The 13,730-nt window shown below is 33.9% G+C and overlaps 1 protein-coding gene across 1 annotated transcript; it reads left to right on the plus strand.

Moving 5' to 3' along the window:
- The first annotated feature begins 3,519 nt into the window (after positions 1–3,519).
- LOC128014418 (histone H2B-like) lies at positions 3,520–4,237 on the plus strand. Its single transcript, XM_052598004.1, has one exon. It carries the CDS (start codon positions 3,526–3,528, stop codon positions 3,898–3,900), a length of 375 nt encoding a protein of 124 aa, XP_052453964.1. The 5' UTR covers positions 3,520–3,525; the 3' UTR covers positions 3,901–4,237.
- Positions 4,238–13,730: the final 9,493 nt, after the last annotated feature.

Genomic DNA, 13,730 nt, shown 5'->3' on the forward strand with positions numbered 1-13,730 from the left:
TTTAATCCCAATTTTTTTCCAGACATGAAAATATCCAAATAATGTGTCATCAGTAACTCTTTGAAATAATTATAATAATACTATTTTTTTTTCATTATATTTTTGGAAAAGTGTTTGAAAAATGTGTTTATTGTCTGTGACAATTGGTAATGTGTCTACTGAATTAACATATATTTTTGCAGTCATAAAAATTGTTATATATATCTTAGTTCAGCTATTTTAAACTCTTTTATTACATACTAGGGCTACTATTATGCATTATAAATACATGAATAAATATATGAATAAATAAACACTATGCAACATTGATAGAAATACTGAGATATAACATAAACAATTCACCAACACACCATTTCAAAATGGATACTTTTATGTAAAATATAACATCACGCTTTTATGTTAATGCTTAGAGTATTACAACATCATCAATGTACATTATTTGTAACATCTGCATTTAAATTTTATTGAAATATTTTGTCATTTTATTGTCATTTTCACTAAGAACTGTAATTGGATTTATATACACTGTTCACTCTTATCCCAGCGGTCACTTATTGTGGGTTTTAGTTAAATGTGAGCCAAAATCGTCACAATTAAAAGAACCAAAGACTTACTTTACTTCAGTCAGTGTGCATTTAATTTAATACATAAGTTTCACAATTTGAGTTGAATTACTGAAATAAATTAACTTTTCCTCTACAGTCTAATTTATTGAGAAGCACCTGTAAATATCTGGCTGTATACAAGAGAAATTAAACTGTAAGATGTAAAATGAGTGTTAATGTGAACTCGTTAAGACCCTCTTGTATGACGTGCATGTGAAGGCATTTTCTTAGAAAAGTGTGAATAGTTGATTTTCCAATGTAACATGCTATAGTGCAGGCATAAGTGATGGTCAGATATATAAGCCAATAGAGACACGCTTTGTGTCTGTTGATGGGGCATCAATATCCATAAACCACTTTCTAAACATTTGCACCTAAGCAACTATTTACAAACACATTTAGTTTCCGCTGAAGAAGCAGTCAACATGAATCAAAAGTTACCCAAAACTAGACCTTTGGGATAAATGTTTGTTGGTATGTTACATTATAAAATATTGACATGGTACGTTAGACAGCTCGATGATGAAGTGACAGACAATATAATATTGTATGTACTAGAGAACGACCGATATGGGTTTTTCTATAGCCGATGCTGATGTTCAGAGGTCAGGGTCAGATGGCTGATATGCGCTGCTGATTTATAGGGCCGATATCTTGAAGTTTTCCCCTTCATTTGCATGCTAAAATGTCACATTGATAATAAGTGGATGCACAACATTTAAGACTCATCATCATTTATTGAGCACTGACTTGAACCATCTCTCAAATCTTAATTTTTCAATCTTGTTGGAACGTATATGTAAACTTAAATCTTAATATATATATATATATATATATATATATATATATATATATATATATATATATATATATATATATATATATATATATATATATATATATAATAATTGTAGTGCTGTAAACACACTAGCAACCAGTAACATTTGTGTTTGGTATAAATGACACAGAACATCTAAAGTGCATTTAATTTCAAACTTCTATCGCAGTCTGTTCATTATTAAGATAAAGTACAGCTAACCAAACATATAAAAGGTTACACTCGTAAGTTTAAATATACCGTAGTATACCGGTCCACTCTGCTGTTAAGCCAAGGACGTTTTTGCTCATGTGAAGAGGATGATGAAAAAATAAAATAAAAAAATAAATAAATATATATATGTTTCCTTTTTTAGAAAAAAAAATATAAGTTTAGTTTTTTAAATGCATAGAATGCACTGCATGCATCAAACATAAAAATTTAATTATTACCCATTGTTTCTCTGTCTGTACTTGTACTTTAAATAATGATAATAAAGTCGATAGATGAATTAAGTGCATTTAAGTGCTATTCAGTTTCTGAGATACACATTAAACATTAAACACATAAAACACTAATTTAACCAAAAGTTTGGACACAGCTCATTCAGACAGTTTTCTTTATTTTCATGATTATGAGAATTTTAGATTCACACTGAAGGCATCAAAACTATGAATTAACAAATGTGGAATTATATATGGAATTATGTACATAACAAAAAAGTGTGAAACAACTGAAAATATGTCATATTGTAGGTTCTTCAAAGTAGCCACCTTTAGCTTTGATTACTGCTTTGCACGCTCTTGGCTTTCTCTTGATGAGCTTCAAGAGGTAGTCACCTGAAATGATCTTCCTACAGTCTTGAAGGAGTTCCCCGAGAGATGCTTAGCACTTGTTGGCCCTTTTGTTTTGTTTTTTTATAGTATATCCCCTTTGTTTACCAAAAAGTTAAGTTAATTTTCAATAATTAAAAGATAAGTAAATTAGTAATTTTATTTTTGATTGCATTCTATGCATAATATATATATATATATATATATATATATATATATATATATATATATATATATATATATATATATATATATATATATATATATATATATATATATATATATTATGCATATATATATATATTTTTATAAAAAAGGAAACTTTGTTGTTAATTTTAAGAGACACAGGAGTCTTATTTTCTCTGGCATAATTAAAATTGCACTTTAAAGCAAAAACACATTTTATCTGATTACTCAATGGAATTTTTGGTAGAATACTCGATTACTAAAATATTCGATAGCTACAGCCCTAGTCACAATAGTGACCGCTGGGATAACAGTGAACTTAGGGACACAATATAAATCCAATTACAGTTCTTAGTGAAAAATGGACTAAAATGTTGCAATGACAAAATATTGCAATGTTACAAATAATTTACAATGTTAATCTCATAACACTGGTAGCATTAATATACAGATTTATTGAAATATGTTACAAAGAATGAACAACTTTGAAATACATTAATGGTTGCATTTTTTATTTTTGCCTTTTATCTCAGTATTCCTGTCAAGGGTTTTTAGTGCATGATATTACCCTATAATGTGATCAAACAGTTTAAAATAGCTGGGTGGAGATATATAATATTTTGTATGACTGCAGAAATATGTTAATTTGTCCCACAATTGTGACCAACCATAAAACACAATGGGTTGCCAATAACACATCATTTCGATATGTTCGTGATTAAACAGGTTAATATTAAATTAAAGCCGTGTTAATTTAATGTGCAAAACAATGAAAACTAACATTTGTATTCTTTCTTAATGCGTGTGTGTTTATCACAGACATCTTGAGCGGGATAGTGAGACAAAGAACTTAGAAGTGTGTGTGGAAAGAGACCGGAAGCAGTCAGATTTAGAAGGCTGTGATTGGTTGATGTTACTTAGCCCGCCGAGTTCTAACCAATGAAATATGTTCCTTTCATTCATTGTGCGAAAAGACCCAATCGGGGAATAGCAGCTACCCATCTTAAATTAGCATGAGCATTCAATAAATCCCCAGTCCATTATCTTAAACACTTATTGTGTTGTTCTATTCATCTGAACTAACATGCCTGAACCAGCGAAGTCCGCTCCCAAGAAGGGCTCCAAGAAGGCCGTCACTAAGACCACCGCTAAAGGAGGAAAGAAGCGCAGAAAGTCCAGGAAGGAGAGCTACGCTATCTACGTGTACAAAGTGCTGAAGCAGGTCCATCCTGACACCGGCATCTCTTCGAAGGCGATGGGGATCATGAACTCTTTCGTCAACGACATCTTCGAGCGCATCGCCGGTGAGTCGTCTCGTCTCGCTCACTACAACAAGCGCTCCACCATCACTTCGAGAGAGATCCAGACCGCCGTGCGTCTGCTGCTGCCCGGAGAGCTGGCCAAACACGCCGTGTCTGAGGGCACCAAGGCCGTCACCAAGTACACCAGTTCCAAGTAGAGTGTAACCGGACTTCCACCCCAACGGCTCTTTTAAGAGCCACCCACTCTCTCCGTTAAAGAGCTTTAAGTTTTCATGTGCCTAAACTTCACTTGCAGTAATGTTACCTATGACTCGGTCCGAATGACGCCCGGTGTTGCACTTTTATGAATTTAATACTGCTCCTAAAATAAAAAACGTCTGATGAACGTCAACCTTAATGTGAAATCCCGGACTGATGCTCTCGTGAAGGCGCTCCTGCGTCCTCGACGCAAAGATGGTTGTTTTGCAGTGTAAAATGAACTTAATTTGTTTCACAACAGACCTAATAAAGCCTAGAAAAACAACTTTGAATGAATGACGGGAAATTCGGATCAATTTAAGATTCGGTCGTGGAAATTTCACAGTAGGTTTATTTTAGCAAAGCGTAATTACAAGGTTATTTCCCTAACACATCTAGATCGATCGTGAACGTTGTTCACATTACATACATTAACACAACTTATGCTATAAGAGATAGAGAAGATTGGTTTATTGTTTACCCGGGTCTTCAGCCTATGATTAGCTCACCTCTTACCTTATGAGTCCTAGGGTTTGAGTCGGTCCTTCATCACGCGATAGCCCCAAAAACTAAAGCACGCTGTCTGATCAGGAAACGGAACTGATAAGTTCATCTTTCCAGTCCTTATATTGTCACGTGTCCTGACTGCATTAGATTGAGAAATCAAATTTTCTCCAAAAAATGGTGAAATGCTCGTTTTCACTCAATATCCTGTTAATCTTGAGTACCTATAGAGTAGTAGTGCACCCTTCATAAATCCAAAAAGTCTTTAGTCTTATTATATTCATAAGAGAAAGATAGTCTGTACCGTTTTTTCCTGGAAAAACACGACCGACTGGAGGCGTGACGTGTGGGCGGAGCTAAAGAATCACGAGCGCGAGTAGGCTTTTGCGTTGAGAGCGTTTGGAAGCTGTGACATTACCGTGAGGGAAAACCCATCATCCAAAACAAACCATGACTAACAGTCAGATTCAGCCATTTATTTATGATCCAGAATCAGATCCCGAGGCTGAAACTGAACGAGAGCAGCATCAGCAACAACGTCTCTATGTGGTATATATTCCCAGCAAACATTGGTCCGACTGCGATGTGGTGTGGCCGGCCAAAAATAGTCGCGTTATGATGGCATAAATCGGTAGAAATATGTAACGCAGAAGATTTCCTAAAAATTCATTCAGATATGTTTGTACACGTTTATAGTTCTATGGGGTTTCATGTATAATTGTTTCTTTGACTTTTAGATACGTGTAGTTCAATATTTACCTGCGTTGTGAATTGGTTGTGAGAGGACGTCACCTAGTGACTTCATTTACACGTGCGTTACACGTCCACCATGACCCTCTCTGGAATCCTTGTGGAATATGCAAAAGCTGTGCGTACACCTTGATTAATACTGCAATATTTAATTAAAGTGCACCAAGTAGTTTTTAAGAGGTTTTAAAGAGGTTATGAATAGACGTACACAGATGTCTTTTACACGTCTCATCATGCTTTGTGAAAAGATGTCCAAGCAAGACTAGCAGGAAAAAAAAATATATATAAAAAGTAAATATATTCACTTTATCTTGTTTAAAAAAATTATAATCACAAAGAGCCCAGTGTGGTTAAGTGATTGCAAAGCAATGCTGCAATTTAATCATTATTTCAACCTGTTTTATATATATATAAAATATGCATAGATTCAATAAAAATAATAACAACAAATATTTGTTGTTATTATTTTTATTGAATCTATGCATATGCATGTGAAACAGATATATACCCGGTCACAATTTCGGTCTGAGTTGGATGTAATTGCCAAAACGGTGCTGCCAAGATGTAGACACAAAACATACTGATATATTTTGTGATATTACAAAATCCCGCGATAGGATAGATTTCGCTTTATTCCGGAAGTTCCCTATATATGTATATATGTGAGTGTGAACATCACTTATACATATATGTATATATATGTATAAGTGATGTTCACACTCACGTGATGCCTTTTGAAAACTTTAGAATAGGCTGCAGGGCGGGATTTGCGCTGAACGCGGAGACTTCCGCCACTTAATATGTTCATGTGATATCAAAATATTGCATTCGGTCATTCGGTGCTCACGTGCACCGTACCGAAAGCCCTGTACTGAAACGGTCCGGTACGAATACACGTACACCCCTACTAAGTAATTAACCCAACAATAGGGGAGTCAGCTAATTTTTTTGCAGTGGGCCGTGCAAACATATGTGTTCGGTTGTGTGGGCCGCGAGTTGAAAGAGGTTGGGAACCACTGGTGTAATTTAATATGAATTGTACATTTGGCATTAAGTTTTAGAGTTATATTTAACATCACAAATTGTGTCTATCTTTTTACAGGGTAACCTTGTTCTCAGAAGGAACCAATACAGTGTACAGCTGAGGTCTAGGAAGAGAGATTGACGCGTTTCATCACCGGTGTCATCAGGGAGAAACAGTAGGCCTGTAATGAAATGGTCTTGTAAAATTAGCAGTTTCAGGTAATCAAAACGTTTAGACCTCTTAATCCTTATGCGTTGTTGTGGACGTTTTCGTCCACTAGGGGGTAAAGTTGAGTCTTATTATGGCCACAACTTTCTCTGTGTTTGAACTAATGGAATTATTTTTGGTGACAAATCTTGAAAATTTTCAAAAACTCAGCGGTACACTGTGGGCAAATTCACTACCCTTTCGGTATGTTCGTGGATGAAAACATCCACTAAATTAAACTGCTGTAAAAATGTATCAGATACATATTTTTTTTCAATTTTTTTTGCATAAATCTATTAATCAAACTCAGTCCTGATCAAAACTACCAAATGTTAAAAAAAAAAACTTAACTCTTTAATTACCAAGTTCATAAATGATGTCACTGATTTGGGCAAAAAAACACAAAAAATTACATATTTTCAATATAGAAAGTGATTGTGGACTGGATATTTTTTTACCTTTTATCACAGTCTTGGGCATGTCAAAGCCATGACACCATATAATCATGCATTCTTGATTGTTTGTGGTTTTTCCCTTTAGGTGGGACCATTAAACCTTTAGATAGGCCTGTGCAAAAAAAGCTTAGTTTCTGACTTGTATATGAAGCTATATGGAGTATAACAGCATATTATATTGTCTGTTTATGTGTGTGTGTTTGAGAAAGAGAGAGACAGAGTGTGTGAGAGAGACCTTTGCGCACTTTCCTTGATGTATTTCAGAAAATCATAATGTACACCTCAGATCTTAGAACTACATGGAGTAAACAAAAGTGTATTTATGCACCTGCTGCCTTTTAATGGTGGTGAAAGTATTTGGTTGTTAAGTGATGACATAAGAAGCGTTGTTTCCGGGGCCAGGCCTCAACTCGCTTCACTTGAGAATATGACCAACCCTCTATGGTACGCATTATGTTCTAACCATGAAATATTTTTTTAAATAAGATTTTATTACATGAAATAGCTTCAATTATACAAATTAGGAAAACGTTGCCATATGGCAACAGTTTACCACAAGGGAAAATGGCCAAAAAAGTAGTTTTTCTATTAAATTATGATTATCTTTTCTATTTAAATTGACATTTCTTTTAGATATTGATAGATTTTTATACTTGGAACTCATACAAACCAAAAGTAAGTAGGTTCCTATCATTTATCCTTCAAAATATGGTACTTAAAAGTATTATAATGCTTGCAAACAGACAAAAAAAAAAAAAAGTGTTTCTACCATATATGCATATCCAATTCATCGACTTTTTATTATTTTACATCCACAAAGTTTCCAACAACAAAAACAAGTATTTTTGAAAGTATTTTATACAAGTTAAGTAAATGTATGGTAGCTTGGAACATGCACTAATACCTGAAGAAAAGTGAAAAGTGAAAGTTGTGACATTTGCCAAGTATGGTAACCCACACTCAGAATTGGTTCTCTGCATTTAACCCATCCAAGTGCACACACACAGCAGTGAGAAGTGAACACACACCCGGAGCAGTGGGCAGCTATAGATCCAATGCCCGGAGAGCAACTGGGGGTTCAGTTTTCCCAGTCCATCCATGTGTACCTGTCTCAATCCAACTCATGTCACATGACATCCCATGAAACTGCAAAAAGCAGTTCTTTTCAGCTGTGATGCAAATGTGCAAGACACATTTGCTGCACTTCATGTGGACGATCCCCCTGCAGCCAGGGTATTTGCACTTCCCTTTCAACTCCATGACAGGCCAACTCTGCACTCTTACTGCCCTTACCATAAAATATTGCTCTATTCATTTTCTGAAAAGAAGACATAATTTTTTTATTTTTTACATAAATACAACTATACTACAATAAACACTTCAAATCCTTAAATAACTGTGATAATTGTATTGATGCTACTATCTATAAAAAATCCCAATGGGGAAATACATTACTGCAATTCCACTGTGGTACAGTGCTGCCATATGGCAACGCACCTATTTTTCCATAGTGGTACAGAGTTGCCATATGGCAACCTTGATATTTTCTTAATTTACAGTAAAACAATGTTAGACAAAATCGATTTATGTAATAAAATATTTAATTTACTTACCAAAGATGTTGCAAAAAATCCCCCTTGAGAAAAGATTGTTTAGAAATTAGGTTAATAGAGCAATTTCTGGAGCACCACAACAGGTGTCTTCTGTGTGAGGTTGACCATGGGAAAAGGAGTTTTGGGAGGACATTCAGTTGTCATGTGACTTAAAAACAGCACATCATTGGCTACCTTAAGGCCTAGCCTTTTAATTCCCATAATGTGATATATTGTAGTTTTTTTCAGAATAACAAGGAAATTAGTATAAATTAATTGTTGCCATATGGCAACGTACCATAGAGGGTTAATGGTGGTGAAAGTATTCGGTTGTTAAGTGATGACATAAGAAGCACTGTTTCCGGGACCAGGCCTCAACTCGCTTCACTTGAGAATACAACTTCATCAGCTGTTTATGAGCATTGTTTATTCATATTGATAATTTAAGTTAAACGCTTTCAAACTTACGATATACACTACAGTCTCCGTGCTCACAGCGTCCCAAACACAAATTATTTTTATGTATTTTTAAAATATTTATATTTTCATTGTCTGGCTATCTGGGACTTCGGTATGGAGTTAAAGGTTAAGAACTTTTTCGCTAGTATTCACATTGTGAGTTTATATTAGCACCTTTTGTTGTTTTCTCGTGGTAACTGATAGATCGCTTGGACACAGAAGCGCTGCTACATGACGTCTTACTTAACAAGCGAATAGACTAAGCAAAAGCAAAGTACGTGGGTTTAAACACTTGCATGCCATCATGCTGGTCATTTAATGGTGAGAAGAGCAGCAAGCAACATGAGAAAGGGTCTTGGCTTGTACCAAAGTTTTAGAAATGATTATATAGCTTGACCCCTCCAGAGAGCTGCAGCTTATTTGAAGTTGGTATTGCATTTTGGTTCATAATACATAATGTTCATAAATTTGACACAAAGTAGATTTTTTTTACAGGATTTTAAGGTTTTTAACTGGCTTTACCATCAAGAAAAGATGAGCATTTCACATATAGGCCATCTGTACTTTTCACCATCAGAAGGCAGCAGGTGCATAAACACACTTCTTTTGTATTTGTTTCTCAATAGAATTGTGTTCTTCCTTTTTTATTAACTGTATGCAGGAAGACACCCGTAGTGATGCCGCTGAACATACCCTTAAGATGCTGGTCATCCATGGTGCTGATCAAGAGGATCCAGTCGATGTGTCCATCATTTTGGAAGGAAGGGAGATGTTTCCAGGATGTGGCAGTACTGCTAAAGCTTGCACACTGCTGATGGGGTTATTTATGCCCTCAACCTGGCATACCCCCCAACACTGCGCTACACCTTTGAGGTGTTCCAGAAACTTTTCCTGGACCTGGATGGTGTTAAGATGTCCCCAAAAGTGCAATCTTTGAAGTTGAAGTTGCTCTCCTAAATGCTATCATCATGGTTCGTGCTGTACAATCGAGGCTGTTGGTAGACTCCAAATTACATCTCCATCTCAAAAACCTTTTAAAAAATTTCACTACTTTTTACTTCTTGAAATGTTTTAATGTGTTCCGGTTTTAAGAGGATAAAGAGCACTTAGTGTCGGTTTGAATGCTGTTATTGCATTAAGTGAATTGTTAGATTCTAATTGGGTATTTGGGAAAATGTGTTGGATGGAGTAAAATGAATTTTCCTTTTCTTTAGGGTAAAATTGTTAATTGTTGGTTAATTCTACAGTTATTGTAAATGATCAGAAAGGTTACTGAATGTACCTTAACTACTTACCAGTTGATGTGAATATGTGAATGTTTACATAGTAAACTGTACAACTTTATTGTGTTTAATTGTGATTTGTGATTAAAGTATTTGATGCAGAGTAAATTATCACATACATGTGGTAACACTTAAAAGCAACATTTACATAATAATAGTAAGTAATATAAATTCATTAAACTAAGTAATGTGAAATGGACAGACATTATAAAATCTACTTAATTACTTCATAAGAGTAAATATTACAGATTTGTAAAATTTACTTGATATTTTCACTTAATTACTTTTACATTTACTTAATTACTTTTAATAAATACAACTTGCTAAGTTAAATATAATTCAGTAACATTTACTTAATGTCTTCACAAATGTAACATTTAAAGTTAAGTACATTTCACTTGATACTGGCAAGTTGATATTACAGCAGTGAAATTTACTAAGAAAAATTTAGTGCAAATTGCTACAATGATTTTATCAAGTAAATCTTACAAGTTGTTTTTTTTTTTTTTTTTTTTTTTTTTTATCAGTGTGCCTAAATAGGAAAAAGACTTATATATGGACAGTAGTATACAGTATGTTCTGAAATTGTGACATTTTAGTCATTGGGAAATGTTTTAAAGTATAATTACAAATTAATGTTTTTAATTATGTTTCTACATTAATCTAAAGTCCCAAACTAAAAAAAAAAAAAAAAAAAAAAAAAAAAAATACACTAAAAGCAGAATGTGTGACTGCATTCAAATTAAAAGGGGATGCATTTTGAAAATATTTAATTTAAATTTCAAGAATTTTAATAAAAGGATTTAAAAATATTGAGCAAATTGAATTAGTTTAAACCTGATACATACTGTCCAATTAAAGACTTGTGTGATTCAATAACTCTATCTCTCTCTCTCTCAAAAAAAAAAAAATATATATATATATATATATATATATATATATATATATATATATATATATATATATATATTTACTTGACACCAACTACTGGCAATAAAGATGTTATCAGCAAAAAATTGTCACCTAATGTGTGAGTGAATTAATCAGAACAAATCTTTTTATTGAACAGGTTCAAGAGAAATCAGTGGGAAAACACTTATGTGGCAACAGATCTATTATTCAGTTTATTAAAAATATAAACTATGTGTACAGGAGAGCGGATGATCCCGGAATATGACCACAAGGCTCTTAATTTAAGCCCTTTCCTCTCATAGAAAACCATGATGTGTTTATGTGACTCAGTGGTAGAGCACTGTGTTAGCAATATAAAAGGTTGTGGGTTTGATTCCCAGGGAGCACACACACTGGTTAAATAATAATAATAGTAATGTATAGCCTGAATGAGACAAAACATGTGCGATTGCTTATGTGGTTTAAGGTTAAAAAATAAAAAAATAAAAAAATAAAATATATATATACTTTACAGAAAATGTATATTTATATAATATTTAGAAAAAAAATGCTGTTTTTGTAACATGATTTTCATTACTGTTGCTGTCTAATATAACACCCAGATTTTTGACTGTAGAGGAAGTAACAGTGCATCCGTCTAGTTGCAAACGGTAGTCTACTATATTCTTTGTACTGTTTTTTGTTCCAATAAGTAATATAAGTAATAAGGCCTAATAAATCATAATAAATCATCATTTTGAGGTACGATATCTATAGCAGTAAGATCGATTCCATGCAATATAATTCAATCTAGTTTATGTAAAAATGATGAGTTGGCCAGGTGATATTTTGCTTGACTCCAAAAGAGTTTATTAGGTCAGTAAACACAAGTCCTAATGCATCAATTGTATTTGTATTATCAATGTGAATGTTAAAAACTCTGACTATTAGCGCTTTATCAACTGTAACTAGAAGGTCTGAGAGGAAATCTGCAAATTCTTTTAGGAATTCTGTATACGGCCCTGGTGGACTATACACAGTAGCCAGAGCAAGAGATACATTAGATTTCTTTTGCATGTCTGACAGTGTAACATTGAGCAGAAGTATTTCAAAAGAGTTAAACCCGTATCTATAATAATATATAATAATATATAATATAATATATAATAATATATATTGTTGCAACACCTCCTCCACGACCAGTCTGACGGGGCTCATGCTTATAGCAGTAGTTTGGTGGAGTAGACTCATTGAGACCAAAATAATCATTTGGTTTTAGCCAGGTTTCAGTCAAGCAGAGTAAATCAAAACTATTATCTGTGATCATTTCATGTAAAATAACTGCTTTGGGTGTGAGGGATCTGATGTTTATGAGCCCAAATATTGAAAATACTAAAACATTAAAACTAAAAACGCTGAGTGCTGCCCGTAATGGGTCGACTATGAGGAATCGGGTTGGTGGTATACTGGTTTTCTCTCGTGGTGGATGCACATGCTCCTCCCGAAACTTGTTGGTAAAACATTGTAGGCTATTCTCACAGGAAACAGTCCTCATCCTCCGTAAAATGCATTGCACACGTTTTTGGGTTTGACACTTCCAGAACATTGTTGATAACTTATTCACTGATGTCTACTTATGTCCTCTTATGGAAGGCCAAACAAAGTAGTTTCGATTTCACAAGAAAACGCACAGTGTCTCCACAACATTGTGGCGGTGACAACATCGAAAATCTAATTTATGCTTTCTTTCTTTGTGTGAACATTTGGGCGGTGTTATGAAAATCTTCCCATATCATGACATAGACATGAGGGCTTGATAAAATCCCTGACAGCAAGCAGTTTCGGTCCAGATACGGTCCGGATCTGGGCCGACACTATGTTGCTGTCTGAGATGAGACGTTTTAGGAGGGCATGGTTGACTCTTCATTTTCTAAAGAATATCTCTCTGGATTTCAGATTTAGTCTTTACAGATCTTCTTGATGCACCAAGAGCTTGTAACATTCCAAAGAGAAAAGAAAAATTTTAATCTCATCATATGACCCTTTAATGTGAGACTTCTGGCCACATCTGCACATTCACATTTCTGGCAATGTTATCGCATTGGACTAAGTTTTACTGACTTTATTCACACAAGCCACAACTACTTCCACTGATTTTATTATTATTATTATTATTATTATTATTATTATTATTATTATTATTCAACCTTGTTACACTTGATGTTCCTGATCAGAAATGACCGGCCTGCAAAGAACAATTGCTTATAAATATCTTGTTATACAATATTTTTACTGAATATTGGTATCAATCTTTTTGTCTGCTAGTTTTCTTTCAATTAGGACTGGTTTTGTGTTTATTATTGGAACTGATTTATCGTAGGACATATTAATCTGAGTTTACGTACCTCAATTTTTGAGTGGAAACAAAAAATATATATATTTGTGGATTATTTTGTCAATATTCAATAAAATATGAAAAGAAATTGGCACTGTTTATCACTCTAGCATTCTCTAAAGTTTAACCAAGACATTTGTTTTTGAAAAGGTTGCTTGCTTTTTCAATTAGGACTTTCTTTTTTTTTTTTTTTTTTGTAGGCCTCATTAATCAGAGTTTATGTACCTAAG

Source organism: Carassius gibelio, chromosome B25, assembly GCF_023724105.1.
Source record: "Carassius gibelio isolate Cgi1373 ecotype wild population from Czech Republic chromosome B25, carGib1.2-hapl.c, whole genome shotgun sequence".
NCBI lineage: Eukaryota > Metazoa > Chordata > Actinopteri > Cypriniformes > Cyprinidae > Carassius > Carassius gibelio.